General features: G+C 46.4%; 2 protein-coding genes across 4 annotated transcripts in view; one reads left to right on the forward strand and one right to left on the reverse strand.

Annotated features, from left to right (window-relative positions):
• Window positions 1–967: 967 nt before the first annotated feature.
• The window catches only part of Camsap1 (calmodulin regulated spectrin associated protein 1), a 66225-nt gene continuing 41800 nt past the window's right edge, over window positions 968–25392 (reverse strand). For all 3 annotated transcript variants that reach the window (XM_041674299.1, XM_041674298.1, XM_041674300.1), the window contains 12 exons: window positions 20598–20737; window positions 20416–20512; window positions 19924–20101; window positions 16044–16135; window positions 15310–15394; window positions 12304–14671; window positions 10895–11031; window positions 10200–10408; window positions 9800–9902; window positions 7776–7891; window positions 7114–7232; window positions 968–4085 (listed from right to left, as the gene is read on the reverse strand). In XM_041674299.1, coding sequence (XP_041530233.1) covers window positions 3783–4085; window positions 7114–7232; window positions 7776–7891; window positions 9800–9902; window positions 10200–10408; window positions 10895–11031; window positions 12304–14671; window positions 15310–15394; window positions 16044–16135; window positions 19924–20101; window positions 20416–20512; window positions 20598–20737 — 3947 coding nt within the window. In that variant the 3' untranslated portion in view covers window positions 968–3782. The remainder of the gene's footprint in view (window positions 4086–7113; window positions 7233–7775; window positions 7892–9799; window positions 9903–10199; window positions 10409–10894; window positions 11032–12303; window positions 14672–15309; window positions 15395–16043; window positions 16136–19923; window positions 20102–20415; window positions 20513–20597; window positions 20738–25392) is intronic.
• LOC121462614 (ferritin light chain 1-like) lies at window positions 18392–19174 on the forward strand. The gene has a single exon (XM_041674301.1). It carries the CDS (start codon window positions 18489–18491, stop codon window positions 19017–19019), a length of 531 nt encoding a protein of 176 aa, XP_041530235.1. The 5' UTR covers window positions 18392–18488; the 3' UTR covers window positions 19020–19174.

The raw sequence follows: 25392 nt of genomic DNA on the forward strand, positions 1-25392 counted from the left end.
ATAATCAAACATGTAAGAAACCGCCACAAACCTAAGGGATTGTTCTCCTGCCTGTGGCATGATTGTTTCTCTCTATACCAGAAAACAAGACAGGACCATTTCCAGCAAGGACACAAACCTGGGATACCATGGATCTTGTCTTGGTGTAGGGACAGGTACCCTACTCTCTGAAGCTTACGTGTGAACACCAGCCAGGACCTTACCTCAGGCAACAGATTTCAGACCAAGGCTGGTGTGGGTTTCCCTTCTCACGGAAGGTGCTACCAGACCGCAGCTAGGTCGGGACTCCCCACCTTAACTGGAGAGACACTACTCTGCTGTGAACCACTTGTGGAGTGCAGCCTGGGCTCAGATACTCATCCCCATCACTCAGGTTTGGCTATGGTACCTCCTTATTACTCAGGGAATGATGGGAAAAGCAAACACTATTCAGAGACCTCGGATGGGTGACTGCCTTGCCAAATCTTTCCAGGTCAAACCCCTGGCAAACAGTGTGAGGGCTGAGGGGCGAAGGGAGGAACCTATCATCATACACTAAGGTCCATGAAGGAGCCCAAGTTTGTCAGGGACACTTTGGTCACAGCTCTGAAATCCCTAACTCTGCCCATAGCACAGGCCTTCGGATGGGACACACAATAACACAGGGAACACCTTTCACAGTTTTGTAGGTTGTCATAGGGTTGCCAACACAAACCTAGGAATACCTGGGAGGAGACAATCCCCATTGAGGAACTGCCTCCATCAGGCTGGCCTAGGGATGTCTGTGTGGCATTTTCTTGATTGGTAACTGATGTAGGAGGGTCCAGCCTGTGTAAAAAAAAAAAAAAAAAAAAAAAAAAAAAAGCAGCAGAGTGGGGGGGGGGGGGAAGGTGGGGAGATGAAGTGGCATTACCCCACTGTCTCTGCTTCAGTTGGTGTCCCTCAGTGGTGAACTGTAATCTGCAAGCCAAACAAACCCTTTCTTTCCCAAGTTTATTTGGTTGTGGTTTTTATTGATCATGGTTTTTGATTTATCACAGCAACACAAAGCATAGAACACCAACGATAACAGATAGCAGAAACGCCCTCAAGAATTGCACCTCAGACACCAGGAAAGACCCCACGCCCGCAAGGTACAAGCTTATTGCAAAGGAATCAGTGAGAAATAAGAGGGTGCTGGGCATGACTGCTTCCCAGCTAGGGCTGGTGACTTGGCCACAGCCACAACACTGGAGACAGCATTAGCTTACCACACGTGGCACTGAACATAGGTATCCAACCATAAAATGAGACCACAGACAGGCTCAAGTCTCCAAGACCAAAACCATTTCACTAAAACCAGAATCAACCAGAATCAATCTACAAAGGTTTACCCAAGTCAACTAACTTTTAAAAGAAAAAATTACTTTAATACTTTCTTCTTCAAAATAACAATCATAGTTTCAAACAATCTAGAAGTAAATTTTATGTTATTGTTTAATATTGCCTAAAGAAATCTGGGCCTGAAAAATCTGACTAGAGATTGCACTGCAGGAATATACTTAGATCATCAGGTCAAAAGGTCACACTAAAAATAATATCTTTGGCATGCATACACACATTCACATGTGTGTACACAGGCCACCTGCACATACTCCCATATCCACATATAGGTACACCCCATGTCTACACACACGTGCCTGCAGATGCTTGTGTGCACACATGGACACCTGCACAGGTCCCCTCACTCACCATGTGTCTGCACATCTACTTCTGAGCTTTTTTTAAATACCACCCATCCTGTGCTCCTTGGGATCCACGAGTCATCATGCACTGAATCACTCGACACCTCCTGCATGAAGTCCCAGCAGGAACCAGTACAACACCTGGTCTTCATGCTGCTGGAGGCCTGAGAGGCAATGTGAGATGAGCAGCCTTCCCAGCACAGTTGGTGAAGGCACGGTAGGCACCCACACACTGGAGGACTCAGAAAGCAGTGCGTGTAAGCAGAGCCTGCTGCAGCCAGAAGGCCTCAGATCCCCACCACAGCCTTGTACCTGAAAAATCCTAATAAAACCACTGTTGTGCCATGGTGCACAGAAGGCAGGGGTGCGTCTTAGCTGTCACGCCACATGGCCTAGAGAGCTGCTGCCTGACACCTAAGGTGCTGTACTTCTCGTCCAAATTCTGCGTTCTGAGACGGTCTCCAGGCAGGCCATGCTGCCCCATCACAGCACAAGCTGCATAGATATGCAGCTTCCTGCCTCTACAATGGATCTTCCAGTGCTTCATGAAAAATAATCAAATTCCAAGGCAACACAAAAGTCATGTGCAGCCCTGGAGGCCAGGACCTGGGGACACTATCAGCAGAAGGAGTCGTGACAACCACACACATGGTTAACAGAAAGCCAGCTTATTACTTTATTACATTTCAGTGCTTTCTTAAAATAAATATAACATCAAGTGCACAGTGAGAAATGAAGACACACAGGGGACAGCTGGTGACAGGTGGCCAGACTTTAATGCTTGTACAACACGATGCCACCCCGACTGGATGAAGAGGAAGATGACAACCTCACCTCCTCTGGTTTCTGTCCCAGGCTCCTTTCCTGTCTGCCTGGGTGGCCAACACTTGTCTAACTTTCCTCCATTACCTTCGCTTCCCTCCTGCAGTTCAGATTCAAGTAACACTCTCAAAAAGAAATGTGCAAAACTAAACGTGGCTCCAGGGTCTTCTCACAACTGATCCATCGCTGGGCACCTCTGCTCCCCAGGAATGTCTGTTCTGACGGAGTCACCACAGGGACCCGGGGAAAAGGACCCGAAGCAGCTACACCATTCTGAAATAACTGCAAATAACCAAGTTTTTAAAGAGGCAAGAAAGAAGAATTACCAACCTCACCTGAGACTGCACACCCGGCTGAGCATGTGCTCCTCCAGAAGCAAGAACGATGGTAGGCAAGCCAGGACATGAGAGCACCACAAAGGAGCCGCGGCCAAGGGGGAGAGTACACTACTATACCAAAATCTGCCTTTATTAAAGTGAACAAATAAGCACATTCCCAGACCTAACCAGTGGTGGTTGAAGCTGGCTTAGGCTGCCTGCTTCCAATGAGGCCAGCATCAGCTAGCAGTACCCCACAACCCTCCCAACTGTGTGGCAGAAACAATCACTCCAAATATGTAAACGTCATTTTAGCAGAAGACAAACTTTGCTGATTTCAGTGCTTTTAGTGAACTGATATTTTCAGTAAACTTTTTCTGAGCAGCAAGGAACAGGATTTTTTTTTTCAGAAATCTTAGAACTGGATATAAAGGTTGGCAGTAGACACAGTCAATAAATATCATACAATTTCTAAAATGAAAAAGGTTTCCCATACGAACTCCTTTTATGAAGACATTCAAACACCCTGACCCGAGAACAAGCCTCGGCCCTATAATCACGCACGATTACAGCTGGCCAACATGGGGCATCAGGCAATGTGCAAAGGGGTGGGTGAAGGGAGGCCAGAGAGCAGATCACATTTAACTTATCCTGAAGAACTTCAAGTGAGGGTTCACAGCCCAGGACCTCACTCCACGATGTCCCTTATTCTGGGGATCTCAGCGGTCAGCAGGGCGACAGCAGCTGTGCCCATGAAAAACAGCACTCACTCCTGTATTCTCCGTGCCCAGCGACCATGTGTGCAGGGGTGAGAGGATCTTCTCTGTTCTGTAGGAACCTCTGTAAACACTGTCTGTGGCTCCTCACATTTCGTACCGAATGAATGAAGATAATAAATAAGAATCCCGTCAGCACATCCTCTCAGTCCTGATTGCCATGGTCACTTACGAGTCTGGGTCTTCTTTGGCACTGTGGGCCGCTTGGGCTGCCACAAGTGGTTATGGATTGTGAGTGCATCCACGCTGACGGACATGGTCTTGGCTGGGATCAGGTTAAACTGCTTTCGGTCTGAGCTGTATTTATACAGTTTGTCAATCATCTTCTTGGTGATACTCTTTGGCCCTGTGCCAGTGAGTTTATAGATTTCTTCAGTGTCAGGTTGGTAGCAGTACAGCGCCCTGAACTGGCACCCCGCATCTCGAAACAGAATGATGTAATGGTTGGCATCACATTTCTCCAGCTCCTGGGGAATGGGAGGAGAGGGAAACACAGAATGACACGGACACTCTGGCATCCCAGGTCACCATAACTGCCTAATGGGAGGTATTATTTCAAGGCAGTTAAGTATCTAATAGCACCTATTTCTAAAAAAAAGCCTTCGTGAAACCCACTAATTTGTATGTTAATTAGAAAACACGACTTTCGTTTTAAAGGAGTAGAGATACCATGCATGCGTGGACAATGTTGCTCCCAAAAACACATGCATTATTAAACAAACAAAAAATCTATGCCAGGCATGGAATACTTCCTTACAAGTATATGATCAAGGGTCCCAAAGACCTCAAAACACACCCTGTTGCCATTGTCCTGGTTGCCTACTATAACTAGACAATAAGACCTTAACTGCTGATGACATAACATACTTTGCATGGAAATAAAGCAATAAACAGAAATAAATAAACTGAAATAAAGAAAACTTCCTCCCTGCTGGATAGCTTTCATTGTGCTAGGAGATGCTACTGGTCATTGGGGAAGAAAAAACCTTAATGGTCTTACTCAGTGCTGGAACTGGATGCTTTAACCAACCTACAGGGCAAGATGTGCCCACTGATGGAACAGTGGCAAGACTATTAGGGGAGCAACCAGATATTTTCTGATAGATCAAGATCAAGCCAGTCAACATTCCAGCATGAATAGAAAGGAACTCACAAGACTCAACTTCTAGCTAAGGCGCTATCAGTCAGTGATGACAGCTGGAATATAGTCATTTTCCTTTACGGGTGTGGCCACTGAAGGTTGCTCGTGCTCTAGTGATGGCACCATGGCCATGCACACATGGAAAACACTGATTAGACTCAGTGGGATATTCAAAGAAGAGGGAGAAGGAAGAGGTGGAACTGGGATGAAATGTGGGGTGAGAAGTGGTACAATCAAAATACACTGTATGAAAGAAAATATTTTAAGATTATATATAAAAAGAGACAAGAAGAGAGGAGAAGGGAGAAGGAGAAAGGGGGAATGCAAAACAAATTCTTCCAGGGGTACCAATTTTACTACTAAAAACAAGCAAATGAGGAAGAGGGCTTGGTAGTAAATACTAAAACACAATTTCTGATGAAAGACAGAACACTGTTTTATATTTTTCTGGTACCCCAAGGTCAGCAACACATTCATAAACCCCCCTGAAATATGGGGCCACTTGCTTTCATAGCTTTCTCTTACAAGAATTCCATTCCTGCCAAGTTAAGGAACCATACTAGAACTCATCCCTAAGTTTCAGGTGCCTACAGCCAGAGACCCTGGGTATGCATCTTGCTCAAGGTCAGCTTACGGTTCAGAGAACTCTACCATTCCCCCTCCACTAACTGTGCCCTGAGCCAGCATAGCACCTCCTCTGTTACAGGCAGGACCCAAAGTCACTCCTAACTCAGGTGTCATCTGCTCCCTATGAAATCAGGTCGCTTTCCAGGCTCTGCCCTCTAAAGGTATGCAGAAGCATACTCCTCCCCTCAAGCTCCCTCCAGAGGCCCTGCTCCTCATTCATCTGCTCTCTGACCCTCTGAGGGGTCAATCAGTTCTTGTCTTCCTCTGCTCATATCCATACCATCATTTTACTCAGGGTTAAGCCAGTCTTGGTCTTGCTTTGAATCACAGAGGCCCAGCAGATCCTGAACCCAGAGTCCCTCTCTCACCTGCCCTTGAACTGCACACCCTGTCTTTCCTGCAACTGCTGTTCTGAAGACCTATGGGCTCAACCTCTGGGCACTGTGCCTAGGGAAGCTCTACCCAGGCCCTGCTGCTGCTGCTGCTGTACTTTTTCCATTACCTTGCTTGCTGTCTGAAACCCAAACGCTGTGAATCCAAGTCTGATGGAATCAGATGTCCACACTCACCTCTCAAGCCTGGCTTTCTTCTTGCATGACCCACAAAGCCAATATGGATTCCACTACCCTAGATAGTAGCCCACTCGATGTACCTGTCCTCCCTGCTCACTGCACACTGTTCGCCAATATCACTCTGTAAGCACTCACTGTGTAGATGTGGGCCTCCCTCCTCACCACCCAGACTGAAAGCTCCCAAATGGAAAGCATGTCAAACCCTGACTCTGACCCGCACTTTTTCATTGCCTTCTGCACCCTTACATTTGGTAATGCTACTACCTTTCCTTGTTCTTTTGAGACAAAGTCTTATACTACAATCAGGCTAGCCTCAAACTCACAGTAATCCTCCTGCCTCAGCCTCTAAGTGCTGAGATTATAGACATGAGCAACTATACCCAGACCTAGAAGGGAAGGTGACAACACAGTAAAGACAAGCCATATTTCACCTGACACAACTTTTAAGCTCTTGGTGACTCAGGTGCCCAAAGTGCTTCCAAGGCCTGCCCTTCTCTCTAATGCCTGTCTCCAACCATGGGCACTCACTAGCAGGACAGCAGGGTCACCTGCTTCCTTTCTGTCTCAAGTCACCAAACTATTTATACTTGCTCTTCACTTAAAAACACCCGACCTACTCTTGGGGGAGAATGTGCTTGACAGCAGGGTACTTGTGTATATGCCAGCATAAAGCTCTGGGTTCCACTGCTACACCACCACCAACAAAACCCTGCCACAAACAACATATCCATATATTCCCCCACGGGAATGTGCGCTATCAGACCAGTGTCCTGGCCCTCTCAGAGCCCACATACCATGGAGACCACAAACAAAAGTGTCTTCTTTCCCAGCTAGAAAGCCTTATGTTTAGCTTTGTCCCGCATAAAACCATTAACTGAATTTTTAATGAAGCAAAGCTCCATCTTTCTCCACCTTTCAAAATTCCGTCTTCTGTGAGGCCCCCAAGCCTGGTCCCTATAAGAACTCTGTGTTTAGGCCTCAGAACACATCCTCTACTCCCTGGTAATCAGGAGAAAAAGACTCCATGGCTATTCAGTAACAGGGTAGCTTAAAATAAGAGAAAGAGAACACAGCTCTCTGAGCAAACACCAAGGGCTAATAGAATTGTAATCTATATGCACCTTTTATTCTAAATAAAAGAAATTTAACACTTGCCTCCAATATTGAATTCTTGTGAGGTTCATTCACTTTTCCAGCCAGACAGCAGTGAGAGATGGCATTGTGAATAATTGGTTTGTTTGATTTACTACTGGGCTCCTTAAAGAGTTTAGGACCTAAGGAAACCAAATCAAAATTTGCAAAATTAATAACAAAGGTCAAACACACATAAAAGGGCAACACTTTTCTCAGCAGAAAAATACAGAAAGCTTCAATCATGGACAGTTATGATTTTTGAAAACAGATCATAAAGACCTCTTCAAATCTACTCAAAAGAATTTGCAATTATAAATTTAAAAAAAAGAGGCAGATCAAAGTAACTGTAGCTACTCTCTGGCTTGAGTCTTTTTATTATATAAATTACAAACCCAAAAACCTGAAAACCTAAGGTTCCAAGTGCCCAGGATGTGTGATCCTGCTTTAGCTCTCCCCTAAAAAGTAGTAGGGACTTGGCATTATTTACTGCCCATAAGACAAATGTGAGGACAGGTCAGGGCCTCCCTGCTATAGATACCTGGCATTTAGATACAGCTCTGACACTGGATAAATACTTAATTTCAAAAAATACCTTTTGGTCAAAATAAAGATGTATTTTAAGGAGTGTTATACTTGGGTGCCCCTGTGCCCAATATACTCTAAAGAGGGTGTGTGGCTGTTACCTGTGTACTCGGCCACAGAGGCCAAAGAAGAAGCTGCCGATGCAGTTTCCCAGTCTCGGTCTGTGCTCCTACTGGGGTTGCGGCTCAGGATGGGTAAGGCTTCCAGTGATTCAACTCTGCAGGTAGAAAATGACAAGATGTTCTAGCTGTACCATGCTCTTCCACTACCATGGCCACCTGTACCACCAAGGCAAGAAGCATGCCCACTGCTGCAACAGGGCCTTCCTGTGAAAGTGGAGGACCTGCTAAGATTTTATTAGCTATTTCTAGAGGGCACCACCAGAGAGTGCAGGGAGTGAATGATGCAGGCTCAAGAACAGAGGACAAAGCACAAGTGACTAACAGCTGTCAAATAAGTGACGAGACCCAGGGAAGGAGGGAACACAGTGGGGAGCACAGTAGGGAGCACTGTGGGGCTAGTCTGAAAACTCATGCCTCAGATACTCTCTGATTCCTGGCAGGTCTGGGCTACACATGCAGAGATGCTATGTCAAACAGTAAATACCAACACTGAGGACTGAGAAAACTGCTTAAAGGTAGGCTGATGTTCTCTCGGCACGCTGACAGGACTGAGACTAGAATTAGCTGGGTAACCAACTTCCAGAAAAAACTAAAGCACTATTCAAGATTCTCCAGGAGCTCAGTCCAGTGCTCCAGTGTGGGTCTCTAGCTCTATCTCCATCCATCGCCAGATGAAGGTTCTATGGTGATATGCAAAATCAGTATGGCTATAGGATAGGATCATTTCAGGTTCCCTATCTTCAGCTGTCCCAGGAACTGGCTTTGTGGGAGCCTAGCCAGTTTGGATGTTCACCTTCCTAGACCAGGATGGAGGGGGGAGGACTTTGGACTTTCCACAGGGCAGGGAACCCTGACTGCTCTTCAGACTTGAGAGGGAGGGGAAGAGAAGTGGGGGGAGGGGGAGAGGAATGGGGGGACGGGGAGAGGAGTGGGGGGGAGGAGGGGAGGAGTGGGAGGCTGGGAGGAGGCGGGAATTTTTTTTTCTCAATAAAAAAAAAAAAAAAAGATTCTCCAGGAGTCCTCCACAAATTCTGGGCTACAAAAAGCCACTAGACACTAAGGTGGCAGGAAAATGCCTCTTCACAGACAGCATTCACAGATGCCAATATATGATATCATGCATGTGAACCCTGGCTACAACAAGAAGTCAGAAACATGCAGGGGTTCTTAAACCTGCAGTAAAAATGCACTGATGTCTAGACAGGCACCCACAGCACCTGTAAAATTACTTTGTAACACAAAGGAACAGCTTGTGGAAAACAAAATACCACTTTTTTAAAAACTTTTGTTTTTTTTTCTCCCGAGACAGGGTTTCTCTGTGTAGCTTTGGAGCCTGTTCTGTTCTGGAACTCACTCTGTAGACCAGGCTGGCCTCAAACACACAGAGATCCGCCTGCCTCTGCCTCCCAAGTGCTGGGATTAAAGGTGTGCACCACCACGGCATGGCTGGAAACACCACTTTTAATGATCCAAATATCCCAAAAGCATTGGGTCCTGCCTGCCTACAACCTGAGAAAGATATTCACACTTCAGTTGAGACCATGTGACTCCATTGGGGGGGGATGGACGAGGAGGCTGCAAAACTGTCAAGATCAGAAGAGATGGTGGACAGTCCTGAATTAACAGCATTTCAACAGATCCAGGCTGGTGTTAGTTATGGGGGCAATAGATGACAGAGGACTAGACAGATTGGGATCAGAAAAAATGATGATTTGACAAGTACGATGGTATGAGATACACAATGAAGTATGTGGGCGATGGGGCTAGGTGTCACCCACTTACTCCTGTGCAACAACAAGTGCACACCTGACAGAGATGCCAAGGGGAAAGAATGAGGGGGGATGTGACAGAAGCTGCCAAGTCCTGGTGGGGAGGTAGATTTGATTTCTTCCTAAACACTCTGGAATTGGTTACATAACATCTCTCCTTCAGCTTGGATCTGGAGGGTTCTCTCTTTCTCTTGGCTAGAGCACTGAGATACCATAGTTGCTTGGCCTCCTTACCGGTGAGAAGGTGTGCCCCCTGAATGAACACTCTCAGGTTCTGTTGTTGCTGCAGATGCCAAGGACAGGCTGGAGCCAGAGTGTGTGCGACTCAAGTTATCAGCTGCAGGGACAAGAAAGTGGCAGACTGTGAAGACCTTTACCAGGCCCATCCCTGCTGCCGTAACTCACTGTGGCACGGAGCTTCCCTCTGCAAACCCAGCCAACTCTCTGGCCCAAACCCTGGATGCCCCTAGCTATCTCAAAGTATCACATTTGGTCTCAACTTCTTAAGCCTGTTTGAAGGGATAATCCCCCATTACCCTGCCCGCCTCACTCAGGTCTCGAGAAATTACAAGGAGATAAAGAAGCCGAGCACTAAACAGCAAATGCAGCGTGGGTGCCGGATGAGGCTGCTTACGGGTGGAGGAACACTTGGTTCCAGAGTCACTACAGGACTCTTCTCGGTGAACTGACTTTGGCCGAGGCTTTTTAGGCTTCGATTTAGGTTTGCCAAGTCCTTGCTCCTCCAAGGCCTGCTGCTGCTTCCTCCGCAAGTATTCCTGTTTAATAAGCTCTCGCCGGGCCTTTTCCTCCTCCTTCCGTAGTCGATCCTCTTCAGCCTTACGCCTAAGAGCAAAATAGATTCACAAGAGACTGGGTCAGAGGCATTCTTCCTAGATAGGAATCTACCAGCCCCACCTCCTGCAGTTCTCCCCAGGGTACTTCTCTGTGGTTCCCACCGCAGATTACTAGAGCTCTGGGAGTATAGGAGCAAGAGACAGTGGTGAAAGGGGTAGGATGGGACTGAATCACCTGGTAGACTCTCTGAAGAGCGCTGGGACCACAGACAACTTATTTCCTGTGCTATACACAGGACTCACAGGGCTGAAAACTAAGCATCATCCAAAGGAATTATCTGACGTGATAGCTGTGCAGATGTGTACTGTCATGGCTAGTAAATGGTAAGTGGCAAGAGCAGGAATGAGGAATGAGTGAAGGGGCTGTGAGATGCTATCCCAACTTGGGTGTGCCAATCTGGCCCTGTATACCATCTATAGGCATGGCTATGCTGTCCCACTGGACACAGCTGGAGGCTGCTGAGGAAGAGTTTACCGGGCTTCATCTCGCTTGAGTTCCACTTCAGCCTCCAGCTGCTGCTTGCGCGCACGAGCCTCTTCAGCCTTGCGCTGCTGTTTCAGAAGGAAGGCTGCCCTCTTCTTAGCAAGCTCATCTTCTGCTTTCTGTTCATCCTACAAAACCCATCACTTTACAGTCAGTGACAATACAAGAAACCCCTTAAACTATCCAATCTAGGCTTACCTCGATCAAGTACAGACTGTAACATACACTTAGAAAATCTGACTTCTTTGGGAGAGAGGGAGACAGGATCTATGTAGCCTGTTTTGGCCTCTCCATGCAAACCAAGCTGGGTTCAGACTCAGTGATCTGTCTGCCTCTGCTTGCCAAAGGCATGCACTACCACACCCAGCTCTGACACCTTAATTAATGAATGAGCTTAACATATGTGCATAACTGTGACACAAACAGAAAGAAGTCCAAGCCATCAAAACGACCTCAGTTAGACAACCTTCCACATGGCCTGCACCAAATTCAGTTGCCCTGCAAAACCACACATTTCTCCACAAACTGAGCTAATGGCAATGTGACTGCATTCATACCATACAAAGAACAAATGGGAATGAAGAGATGGCTCAGCAGAGAAAATGTTTGCTGGGCAAGCATGAGGATCTGAGTTCAGATCCTCAGAACCCACAAAAAGGTCAGGCAGGAAAGACAGCCTGCCTGTAATCCCAATGAGATGTAGAGATAGGGAACTTGTACAGCAAACTAGCTAGCCAAGCTGACTAAAATGGTAAGCTCTGCATTCTGTAAGACACCTTGTCTTAGTATATAAGGGTCTATGGACATATTACCCTGAACTCATCCTATCACATCTAATACATAGGGTGGAGAACAATCAAGGAAGACACCCAATATCAACCTCACACTCTCTGTCTTTCTCTCTCTCACACACACACAACCACAAATATCAATAAAATGTGAGTCTTATAAGGCTGAGACTATGCCATACGGTCAGGAGAAAACAGAATGGTTAGGACACAAGAGCAACCCCAGATCCCACACTTCTCTGCACCTCTGAGAAAGTGTAGGGCAGAGAAGCAGAGGTATTTGTAAAGCTTCTCTGCAGCCAGGCTTCCAGGCCAGGGGTGGGCAAAGTGCAGCACGCAGGGCGGATCTGGCCTGGATGTCTTTGTACAGTTTTCAAGTTCTGAGCACTTTTTACCAAAATGTCATCCAAAAATCAAGTATTTCAAGACCCATGAAAATTATCAGGTTCTAGGGTGTGCTGCCTGTAACATCTGACCCTCAGGATGGAGGCTTCTGTACCCACAAAGTTAAACATGTTTCTCCCCTGACATTTTATGGAGTCAGCTTAGAACAGGAGTTCTTGAGAGGCCCTCATATGCGAGGTGATATAAGCACACCTCATGACCACTCACCTTGAAGAAGAAACCAACACCAGGCTTCTGGTCGCCATCTCCACCAAGCTCTGCTGAGCTTTCATGGCCAACCACCTCCCCATCCTCGTCAGGGGCCTTCAGGTCAGAGAGGTCCACCTCAATGAGGCTGGCCTTGCTCCTCAACGGCTCTTCCATCAGGATGTGTTCTTTGCCTGAGATGGCAGAGGAGCTCAGCCCTGCCTCTTTCACACTTGTATCCAGACCCTCTTTAAAGTTCATCTGTTCTGATACAATGTTTGCATCTTTGCAAGAGGACTGAACCAATATCCGATGGTTGCTCTCATCATGGAGCCTGTAACTGTCAAAGAGACACTTCTCAGGGGGTTCCCCACCTGGGTCGGAGGGCGACCGTGGATGGGTGCTTGGGGGCAAAGATCGAGGATGTGGGAGTGTCTCCATACTGGGTGTTGGGGTTTTGCTCCGGGAACAACTCTGCTGTCTGTCTTTTGGAACCTTCAATTCAGCTGGCCTTCCAGGACGGGAGTTCCGGCCTTGGCCAAGCCGCGGGGGTTTGCGGTGGCCAGGCACACCAGTTGGAGAGAGTGGCTCAACAAAGTGGACTGGGGCCTTTACCTTTTGGTCCTGGCAGTTATTTTTAGCGCCTGGTGTTGGCACTGTGGGAGACTTCATGAGAAGTTGCTCCTGCTGCTGGGAGATCTTCAGTATAGCCTGCTGCAGTGTACTGATGGTCTCATTCAGCTTTTCGATAGACAGGTCACACTCAGTCACATCTACCTCGCCGACACTGTCCTCTAGGAGAGCAGTGGAAATCCCTCTGTGCTTCTCACCATCATGCAGAGAAGCTGGGTCCCTGGGTTTATGCAGCTGGACAAATGCCATATCCTGAGACTCACCGAGATCTCTTTGATCTTCTTTGACGAGGAATCCTTCAGTTTTACAAGTGCCATCATCCAAGTCCTCCCCATTGTGCTGTGTGAACTCCTTAGTGAAGTGTTCGGGCCTCAGTGGCTGTGGGGCCCCATCAGCCTTCCCCTTCTTCACAACATGCAGAAAGGCTGCCTTGCCCAGTTTCAAACGCTGCCGCGCAGACAGCGCCTCCATCTTTTTCTTCTGGGCTTCAATAGCCCTGCGCTTTTCCTCTAGCTGCATGTGTAGCTGCACCAGCTCAGAAGCCAGAAGACTGGCAGGGTCCTTGCTGTGCCTGCCAGGGCTCTGCTCCCTCTTCTGGCGCCATGTCGTCAGAGGAGCTGGGCAGCTTTCAGATGCATCTGGGGTAGTCTTCTGGGAGCTGCTGGTGCTGGACTTGGTCTCACAGCTGTTGAGCCGCTGGAGCTTCCTTTCGGCAAAGCTGGTCATCTTTACACTGCCACTCGCCATGGACATGCTGCTGAGCTGAGAGGTCGTACTCAGACACGGGCTTGATCGGCCGCTGGCATCATCCTTGTCTTCGTGTTCTTTCACCTTCATATCCTCTTGTAGTTTGGCTGATTCTTCCTCACCAGCGTATCTGGGGATAACCACAGGATGGTCCTCACCAATGAAATCCTGCTCTGCATCCTCTACGTCTACCACATCAGAGTCGGAGTCCTGTCTCAGGATAGTCCAGGGTTCTGAGTCATGGGAGCTGGGGCTCTGTGAACCAACATACCACCTCCCTTCATCTTCCTCAGCCCTGCCTACATGGAGGAAGAAGCCATCAGCAGTCTGTCCCTGAGGTAACGGATCAAATCTAGCCATGGCCAGAGGCTGCCCTTCTCCTGCAGCTTCTGCTGACTGTGGTCCTACCTCTGCAGGATCAATGCTTGCAGCAAATTCTGAACAAGGAATTGGGGTGAAAGTTCTGTTCAGGTCACGACTGCCATGGTTACCAGTCACTTTCTTCCGTACCAGAGGCTGGGAGCCCTCACTAGGCCTCTTGGACATGGTGGTCCTTGGCCTCCCTTCTCCAAGCTCATCTTCCTTAGTGATAATCTGTTTCTCTTTGGCTGGCCGAAGTACTGCTGGCATCAGGGGCTCTAAATAAAAACTGTCAGGCTTACTCTCCAGAGTGTCAACCTGTCTCTGGGGAGACCTGACACTTGCTACCAGGCCTGGGGCCTGAGGTGAGGTCCTGGGGATCTCTGGGGAATGAGGAGATACATCTGTCCTGATGATGGCCACAAGTTCTTCCTCCTCATCCTCAATGTTGACATTGCTTAGGAGGCTTTTCCCGTTGGTCTTTCCAGCTGAAGGATGGGGTTGATTCTGTGGGGTAAGGTGGATAATGTTGGATGCCAAGCTATCTTTGCTGATAGAGCGGGCCAAGCTGATACTGTCACCAGAGCTGGGGTCCACATCACAACTTGCAGCATGATGGAGAGCAAAGGGTGTTGGCTGGGACACAGGCCTGAAACAAGGGGAGAAACTCACGGTTTAAATTCTGAGGGAGAGGAGTTCAAGGTATGAAGAGAGAGGGAGAATACCAATCTTCCACGAAGAAGAATTATATAAATAAATGCTCTAGGGCAAAAGAGCACCAGAGGCGACTCAAACATTTTGCTCCCAGCACCCCTTCACATGCCCTTTAAAGTAAACAAAATTTCAATGATCCTTGATTTACTAAACTCAGCACACTACAAATGAAAGCTCAGATACTTTTTAAACCCTGAGTAAATATCACAAGGAACTTGAAAAATAATAATATATAAAACACACGTGTGTGTGTATTTTAAATAATAATAATAAAAGACCTATAGTGTAGGTAGCACTACTGCTACTACAGACCTCTCTGACATCTGGCAGACTCTCACATCTCCCTCTATTGCTGGGACATCACAAATCACAGAGCCACTCTGCAAGTACATAGTGGCTCATAGAAGAGGCCAAGCACAGAACAGAGCAAGCATATACTGGCACTGTTGCAAAAACACTGGCTGCCAGCTCCCTGAAGCAGCTTCGCAAATCTTTAAGGGTCCCTGAAACACATCTGAGAACTGTTGCTTAGTCTAAAGGACACCTAATTAGAAACAGTTCCAAGTTACTCACCTGTTTTTTTTATCTGGCCATGCTACTACTGCACCTCGTGGCTGACCATCAACCCGAGTTAAAGAATTCGATCTGTGTCGCTGATCTGCAGTTTGGAGGAAATAAGCACAGTCAATGTTAAGGGACCAACTCTGTACCACTTGTAAATTCTTTTAATGTAACAGCCATTTCTCTGGATAATAAACCCTAACTCAGTCCACAAGGGCACTCAGGAAAGCAGATAACCAGAAGAGTGCAACTTCCAGCTACTCCAGCAAGTGAAGAACAGTGCAGTCAGTGCAGAGTGCTTAGGATGCTGGGCAGAACTTAGCAGATTTGAAATGACATTTATACCACAAGACTATAAATTCTGAGCTGTAGCAATACAAACTAAAATTTATCCTGCTAGGGCTGGAGAGAGCACTGGCTGCTCTTCCAAAGGTCCTGGGTTCAATTCCCAGCAACCACATGGTGGCTCACAACCATCTATAATGGGATCTGACGCCCTCTTCTGGCCTGCAGGTATACATGCAGGCAGAGTATTCATACATAAAATAAATCTTTAATATATATATATATATATACACACACACACACACACACACACACACACGTCAGAAAAAAATTTCCTGCTATTATTAACTAAAATGGATACATATTAGATCAAGATCATTCAATTTTGAGTAATATTATTTTACTAAACTATGAAAGTAAAAAGTATCAAAAGGGAAAATAGAAGCGAATCATGCTCTCACCGGGGACGTCCTCTGCCTGTGACACTTTTTGCTGTTTCTGCCTCAGTGGCAACAAAGGATGGGACGGACTAAATGTGGAAGCTCCTTTCCCACTAAATAAAAATAATTCAGAGAAAATAATGAGTTTATCAAACTTCTTCAAGTTCTAAAGCAAAAGCAGAGGGTGGCAAGATGGCTCAGCTGAGCAGGGCACTGGCAGAGAAAACCTGACAGCCTAAACTCTATTGCTAGGTCACACATAGTAGAAGGAGAGAACTTATTCCTATAAGTTGTCCTGACTTCCATATGGATGCTATGGTATGTGTGTAATCATAAATACACACACATACACAAATTCATATACACAATCAATCAATATGAAAGTAAAAGGCAAACACATACAAGTAACAGAAACCATTATACACTTGTACTAAGCTGGGAGTAAAGTTTTCTCTGAGAAAATAGTTCCCATAAAACTGAACCAAAAGAAAACCAACAAAGTTTTGAATCTGAGATAAAAATTTCAAAATTGGACTGGAGAGATAGCTCAGTTGGTAAAGTGTTTGCCATGCAAGTTCAACTGCCAGTACCCACCTAAAAAAGCCAGGCAGAGCAACATGTATCTGCAATCCTTGTACTAGAGAGGCTTGTTGACCAGTTAGTCTAGCCAAACCAGTGAGCTTAAGAGACCTTATCTCAAAAGATAAGGTAGAGGGTGATCAAGAAAAACACCAACATCAACTTCTGTCCTCCTTGCACAGGGACATACATACATGTGCACAAACACAAACATTCACAAATCCCAAAGCTGCAAACAGAGATCATACAACTCTGGCTGCAGCATCTGACATAAAAATTCAAGTGACTACCACAAAAGAGACCAACAAGGGGACGGGAGTGGGGGTAGAGACAATGCATATGTATATATGAAAATGTCACACTCACAAGCCAGGCAGTAGTGGCACATACCTTTAATCCCAGCACTTGGGAGACACAGGCAGTCAGATCCCTGAATTCTTGGCCAGCCTGATCTACATAGCAAGTTCTAGGCCATCTAAGGCTATATAGTGAGACCCTGTCTCTAAAACACAAAAGTAAACAGAAAGAGCACAAAGATGATTCCACTATACAAACTAACTGAAAGTGCTGAGTATGAGCATGAGCCTATATGGACAAGTAGGGCATTCCCACAGAGCCGGGAGAACATATCCACATTTTACAGAACAACAAGGAAACAGACACAGAAAATCCACAACTATTCACACCTTTTCTACTTCTTCAATCACAGGTTGAATAAAAGAGAATTCATGGCTGTGGCCATAAGGACACTCACTCACAAGAGATCAATGTGTGCTGCACAAGCACTGACCAGGTGAGCACTGTCCCACGCAGCTACAGTAGCCTGACACCCAACCATGGGGGCTGGCACTAGCTGGCCCAATAGGAAACACACACTGCAGCGTAGCTATTTTGCTATTTCACTTTGGGGAAGAACTTGGCTAAGGGACAGTAATAAAGTGTGGGCAGGAATCACAGAGGCATACCCAGGGCTGTAGTTACTATATGGTTAAGCCCAAAAGACAAAGGCAGGGAAAGGTTCTTCAGAGATGGAGGAGACACAGGTAGAGAAGGAGACAAAAGGAGCAAACTGCACAGAAAGGGTGAAAGACGTAGGGACCCCAGAGGAGCCCAGCAGAGGCAGGAGAAGACTTCCCGGCAGAAGGTAAAGGTTACAAACCACCCATAGCACAACGACCAGCAAAAACCAAACAGAATAGAACCAGAATGTATTACAGTGTACAGCTGCTCAAAGGAAGAGACTGATGAATGAGAAAACTTCACGGTCACTGTTAGGTAGAAAAGGTCGCTGAGCCAGTGCACGTGTGATACCGATGCTGCTTTAACCAACTTCCATGCACACATACAAGCTGCATGTACTAGATCTGACCATAAAGATCCAGAACCAGGACTGAATGCAAGGACTGCAGCAAGAATACTCAGGTACTCACATAGGAGCCACGCGGCTGTGCAGCTCTGCCCTTGAGATGCTATCACATCTCAGCCACCATCTGTACCCAAGGGCTCTGAGCCATACACAGCATTCCATTTCCGCTCCAAAGATCTGATCCTGTCAGTGAGTCTCAGCCCTTAACACTCCAAGTACCACCTGACATACTTCGTGCCCACTGAACACTCTCTTCCTGGTCCAACCCTCTAGCATCCTTAGTGCCAGTGTCAGAAAGCTGAACATTTTAAAACTATGTTTCCAGCAGCCTTCGGAGATCCCGTGGATCTGTGTCTTGCTTCAACAGTGTTTGGACGGAACAGACCCGGGGCCTCCCTTTGTTAGCTTCCACCACTCCTCATCTGCAGCTGCAGCCTCCGGGACCATCACCTCGCTGCCTTCAGCTCCCAGGACCAGCTAACACCGTCTCTTTGCGGGTAGCTCCAGACTGCGTCTCAACCATGACCTCCCAGATTCGTCAGAATTATTCCACCGAAGTGGAGGCTGCCGTGAACCGCCTGGTCAACCTGCACCTGCGGGCCTCCTACACCTACCTCTCCCTGGTCTACTATTTTGACCGGGATGACGTGGCTCTGGAGGGTGTAGGCCACTTTTTCCGCGAATTGGCCGAGGAGAAGTGCAAGGGTGCCGAGCGTCTCCTCAAGTTGCAGAACGATCGCGGAGGCCGTGCACTCTTTCAGGATGTGCAGAAGCCATCTCAAGATGAATGGGGTAAAACCCAGGAGGCCATGGAAGCTGCCCTGGCCTTGGAGAAAAACTTGAACCAGGCCCTCTTGGATCTTCATTCCCTGGGCTCTGCCCGCACAGATCCTCATCTCTGTGACTTCCTTGAAAACCACTTCCTGGATAAGGAGGTGAAGGTCATCAAGAAGATGGGCAACCACCTGACCAACCTCCGCAGGTTGGCTACTGGGCCCCAGGCATCTCTGGGCGAGTACCTCTTTGAGCGGCTCACTCTCAAGCATGACTAGGAGGCCTCTCCTTCCAAGGGGCTCCCACCTCTGCTCTGCACCAGCCCGCCTCAGGACCTTCACCCTAACCTCTCAAGAAGCCACTAGGCAGCTTTGTAACGCCCTGGAGCCCCTCTCAAGTTTTGGACCAAGTAAAAATAAAGCCTTTTGAAGCAAAAAAAAACTATGTTTCCATTTGAAAATACTCTCTCAGACTCTCCTTCCATGCAAGCGGCTCAAACCCCCTCTGAAGAGCTCTCTCATCCTCATCCCACACGCCCATTGACCTGGTTGTAGCCAATCAACCAGGATCCAGTCAGCTAAATTCTAAGTCTTAATGACAAAATCAGTTCTCAAAAAACACTCAAGAGTTCCATTTACTGTCTCATTGTGAAAACCGTTGCTCACTGAAGTAGACGAACCAGTACTGATCAAGGTGAGCATCCTCAATCAGATTACATTTCAGAGCTCAGACTCTTCTCATTAGACCACTCATGAAGCTGTATCACTGCGAAGAGACAACACAGAAAACTCCTTTTTTTGTCTCCCGAGACAGGGTTTCTCTGTTAAATAGTCTTGATTGTCCTGAAACTTGCTCTGCAGACCAGGCTGGCCTTGAATGCACAGAGATCTGCCTGCCTCTGTCTCCCAAGTGCTGGGATTAAAGGTGTGCACCACCACTGCACAGCTGAGAAATCTCCTTTCTATACTACAGTTTAATGTATTTAAACTGTTTTGATTAATTTAATTTAAATTGTATAAATGAATACTCTTATTTTAAAACCCTGGAACAGACAGGAGGACAGCCAGCCGCAGAAGATATTCAGGTACTTTCCGCATTACCTACTTCAACAAATAGTTTTGGCCTCTATAAGAGGGAAAACAGGATGGCAAACTGACCCCAAAAGCAGTATGACAGACTCACAGACACTCAGGCTCCTCCGAGTGGAGGTGGTACCGATGGCTGCCTTCAGAGAGAGGCTGAGTGGGTGCTGGCAGGTCAGCGGGGCTCATGGCAGCAGGGCTACCCAGGAAACTACGTTTGGTTGCATTGGAGATGGGGACAGGAGGCCGGCTGTTCTTCTGCTGCAACACTGCTTTAGCTGCAGAAATGACAATTGCACAGAAATACATCTATTATTTATAGTTACAGTATCAGCAGGAAACAGAAAACCTGTAGCTTTTATAACCATAAAAACAACCCAACTTCTACTTAAAACCAAACTTCTCAAAATTGGTTTTAACAGGTGAAGCCATAGGCTGACCCTCGAAGACTATTACAAATACCTAATATAAAGACAACACAGACTGGAACATGAACAGACAGGAAAGGGCACCTTGGCCTTTATAGTTATATGGGCTTCCTCAATCCTCTGGGCTTTCAAGAAAACGCTATGATCACTCAGTCACCACTCACCATCCTTCAGTTCTTGAATATCTCGGGGCTGCACGAAATCTGGTTTGACGTTCTCAAACCACCAGAAGAGCTCAGCAATAAAAACCATAACGTTCGGCTAAAACAAAACACAACAACCCAGACACAGTAAGGACCTGCTCAAAAGCAGCTGGTTTTAAGCACATGTCTGATGGTAGCTTTACCTTCAGCACTAGGGGGGCATACAGCATGTCCTCCAGGGTGAGATAGAAACACTTGTTCAGATGTTCGTTGGAAAACTCCCTCAGAAGCCGGATGTTATATAGGCTGTCAGCCATCGACGGAACCTCCTTCAGGCAAATATCTAGTAGATAGTCAGGTAGACTGTGTTATGACATGCATATTCTGCTCACAAGGTGTGTGTAGATACACAATTCTGAACTGAAACTTTAAGTAGCAGGGGTGGTGATAAAGTAGGCAGGATTAAGGGATTTTAAAAGATAGTAAGTTTCACAGGTGACGTAAATGTACAAAGAAAATATGGGAAATCTCCAGATTCTGCCTTTATAACATAAATCGTATGAGAGTTCCAGACCGGATTCCTAAAGTGAACAGTGGTAGCTGCAGCTAGAGGTTAGTAGCAGAGCACTTGCCTACCACAGGCAAGGCACTGGGTTTCATCCCCAGCATGAGGGCAGGCAAAAGATGAACAGTGGAAATCACCTCTAGAGAGATTTGTTTCCGGGTCCACAAGATGGCTCCCCAGGTAAAGACTCTCACCCTGCAATCCCAACCTCCTGAGTTCAATCCCCAAGATTCACAAAAAGGTAGGAGAAAACCAACTCCGCAAAGGCACCCTTTAACCTCCACATTTGTGCCGTCACACCAACGTCCACATATATAAATAATATTCAAATAATTTTTTAAAATGTCTGCATTTTCTTCAGCAAGCAGATACCTCTGCCTGAGGTTAATATCATATTTGCAAAGGGTGGGGGCTAGGATATGCACAAAATTACAATTGTCAAACAAGGTCTCTGATTCTCCAAATGAAGACTACACATAGTACAAGCCTCCTCTATGAAGAGCAATGATCTTTCCAACCTCTCAGGTAGGAAAATTCAGGAAAGCAGACCCTCCGCTGGGAAATGTGGTACAGGCGGTAAATAAGGACCCCCTGAAAGGGCCTCCAGTGTTTGTCCGGATGCTCCTTAGTAAAAGTCAGTAAGCAGTAGTTGTAGGATCACAAGACAAATGCACCAAGGCCTCCGAGTATGTGCCACCTTTTAAAGTGTGTGTGTGGGGGGGGGGGCAGAGGAGTTCAGCATAGTCAAGAACAAAAATAAGAAAAAAAGGGTTTTTTTCTTCTTCTTTTGCAAAGATCTCAAATGCTGTCTTCCAGTCTAGGTCATTAGTCCAAGAACAGGGCGTGTCAGTATCAAGTGAGGTATTGTCACCTGGTCATGAAATACTGTTTGCAAAATTCCTGACTGCCCAGTCCTCCCTGTTCTCAACACACAGCTCTCTACTGAATGTCTCTTTCCTGTGGTTTGTGTGCTGTTCTGTGTTCCAAGTGACTGCCCTGGGCCAATGCCACACTCCAGCCAGTATAAAGTCAAACAAAATTTAATAGTTATAGAACAAGGACCCCATGTTCTTATTCTTCAAAATTAATGCAGCTAAAAATCTGTAAAAACGTAACCAACAAGTATGATGAGAGAAATGGAATCTAACACAGGCTATTAGATGATGAGATTGTAACTAGAGTTCAACTCATGAATCAACAAACAGACATGCTGGCAGGAAAAAGACAAAGCTATCCCTGCTTTGACAGGAAATGAGGCTGAAAACTCCAGTGGTAAAATCCAGGTAAGGAGGGAGATGATTAATGAAGATCCATATTCCAAGGGTCTCCCCCATAAAGGATTCAGCGAATCATGAAGCATCAATCACTTCTCTTGAGGGGGTCTTAAGAGGCCAGCACAGCACCTTGACCAAGAGCACAGTGGGTACAGATGCTGGGATGCACACTGTAGTCTGAGGCAGGCAGAGCATAAGGAAACACCAAACCAATCAACCAGGGGGGACAAGGGACCAACTCAACAGCCTGAAATTCAAGAGAGGCAAAGGCTAGGCACTGTGGCTTCAGGGACACTGCAAGGCCTAACAACTGAAAACAGTGAGTGAAGGGTGAAAGGCCATCGCTGGACAGTTAGTTGGCAAGCCTGGACAGGGTCTCAGATAGCGTGCCTCAGGACTTCCCTGAGCAGTGAACACACCAGCGCTGCCAGGAAAGCCTCTGTTCCCTAAGCTACTCCAAACATAAAAGTGAAAAGTCTCATCCTGGAAAAGCTAGATTTAAAAAACAGAAATTCCTTGAGCCATCTGCTACATATTAAACTTATGCCAAAATAAAACATTACAACTTTGCCCCTGTGTTGCCTTGTCAATCCTGGTTAAAAACAAAACAAAAGTATTGCTTTGGGCAGTCTCTGGGACTGCTGCCTGTGATTGGCAGGGTGGGCTGAGGGTCGAGGGTCTGGGCGAGCTGGGCGAGCTGGGAGCCCCCCCCCCCCACACACACACCTCAGCCAAAGGGCCACAAGATTCTAGTTGGAGGTCTACAAAGAAGCAGAATCTTGTGAGAAATGTGATTGTGTCTCAACCTGTGGAGGGGCTGAGGTGCACGGGTGTTGGTGTGCTTCATGGGCTCTGAGTCTGTGGGCATCCTTGGCACTGACACTGCAGGGCCTGGTGTTCATGTGTGCATCATCAGTCTCTGCTCCAGACATGGTGGCTTTCCCTAGTCTAGCACAGTGAGGAACTCTGAGCAAAATCTTTGTGACTTTGGTTTGGATGTGGCAGGAGAGGGGCCCTCAGTCCCTCCAGCATTTGGGTCCAGACACGACTAAATATGTGGCCGTGGGGATTCTGTGGCAAGTTAGTCATGGCCTTACAATAGAATCTGTCACACTCCCTCCAGAGAGCTCCTGGGTCCGAGGTGCTCCTGAGCATATTCTCATCAGTGTTGACTTTTACAGGCAGAAGTGTCTGTTTCTGTCTGGCATGATTGGCTATTTTGGATATTTCAGTGGCTCAAAAAAAAAAAAAATGGCGCTGTTGATTTTTTTTTATAACAGACATAAGGTTGTGCACGGGTATATAAGGAAGTGAGTCAGTAACTGCTTCAGAAGCTTCTGCCTAGCAGATTAAGCTAGATTGTAGAATAGAATCCATAAACATCCGACTAAGAAATTTGTCTGAAATGTTTTGTGAATTCAGGAAACATTTTTTTTCTGCATTACTTTTTAAAAAGAGGATTCATTTTTATATTTAAAAAGGTAACTGATGACTGAAAAGAAAGTATTTACTGGACTGGCAATATATTTACAGAACAGCAAAGAAATTATAATTTTGGGGATACTGCCTCTCCCCATCTAAGAATGTGAAGCCTCTTCTAAGAACTACAGAAAGGTTCAGGACTAACTGGGCTATTACCAGGGTTCCTCCTTGCCTCCTGACGCAGTCAGCCTTCAGGACACAAGGTACTGGTCCTGTTCATATTTGGTCCACAGCTGGGGCAGCCTGTAGACCACTGCATCTGCCAGGTAAAATTACATCACTGCAGGCCAGGAAGTACACCTACTAAGCTAGTTGTGTTTAGTTGTGTAAAACACAGGTGTAAAGGTTTCTAGTCTTGTCTTCCAACATTTTACACAAGGTTTCGATCTGTGCTGACAAGCCAAGCCAGCCTTAACTATCTTCTGAGGTCTCTTCCCAGTGAGCCAGGGATAACCCTCTTACACAGAGACCAACAGCATTCCATCTTCCCTACTCTCTGACACAATTTATAAACCACAGAAACTGTCAACTTTTTACAAGTATGGGAAATGCCCCAGCAAAAGTTCCCACAAGAAGTCAGACCACAAGGATGTCCTTCTTGACGTCTGAGTCCATCTGCCTTGTAGTCATGAGTCTCTAGCTCTCCATTCCTCCTCCTTCTCCTCCTCCTCCTCCAATACACACTGTTTATGTCAGAACACTGTCAACATACTCAGCACAGAAATACTCTTCATATTTTTATTTGATGTCTATTAGACCTGAATTTATGTTGTTTTGTTTTCTGCAGTCTGGAAAATTATCTATTTTATTCATTTGTCAAAAGAACAGCTTTAAGTTTTACAGTTTTCTCTTCAAAACATTTAAAATGTTTCTATTTTACTATTTTACTCCTAAATTTACTTTTTTATTTTTATTTCAACAAGATACATTGTCTTTTAAATTCCACAAAGAAAAATGAAGTGTTCCATGTCACCTCTCCCCAGCAAACCTGGAGTACAGAGGTGTGGGGTGGGGGCACTAGAAAGAGCAGGCTGTGTTGCTTCCAGGACTTGGCTAAGGGTTCTGCAGCTGTCATACAATCTCCTACTCTGTGTAACCTGCTCTGCCTTCTCACGAAGTTATTTGGGGCCTTCCTAGTGTATACACCACAGTCCTTTGATTAGACACATTCAGAAGATTCTTAAAATTTGTCTATGCTCATCCCAGGGACATCTACACTTCCCTTGGCTAAATCTTCTCTATTCTGTTAGTTCCTCCTAAATTGATCTCATTTTTCTAGTTTCTCCTTTACTTCCATGTCTTCGCTTTTTTGTTCTGTTTCCTGGGAGATTCTTTTTTCTACTTAGCCATCTAACTCTTTAGTAGACTCTTACACTTCAGATACCAAAATGCACACACTTCCTCAGAACTATATGGAACCTAATGTGGACATACCATATGACTATTTTCTAAATGCCCCTTCCCAGTATTCATTCTTAGCAACTAGATCCCAGCTTCTTACTGCTGTCTGTATATTCTGAACTATAGCTGCACTCAGGGGATTTTCTCAAATGTCAGGGGAGCACCCTGGGCACCCCACCCCTTCAGTGTTAGAGGGAGGCATTAGGAAGTGGCCTTTGCTGCAGGTGACCAACGTAAAAAGCCAGCTGATGCCAAACCTCAGTAACTGTGGATCTT

The sequence above is a fragment of the Microtus oregoni genome, unplaced genomic scaffold (assembly GCF_018167655.1).
Source record: "Microtus oregoni isolate MIOR12 unplaced genomic scaffold, Mior012 000025F_ref0000491, whole genome shotgun sequence".
Taxonomy (NCBI): domain Eukaryota; kingdom Metazoa; phylum Chordata; class Mammalia; order Rodentia; family Cricetidae; genus Microtus; species Microtus oregoni.

Excerpts from the sequence above, each read along its gene's own strand:
- LOC121462614 (XM_041674301.1), top strand. The coding sequence starts at position 18,489 with ATGACCTCCCAGATTCGTCAGAATTATTCCACCGAAGTGGAGGCTGCC.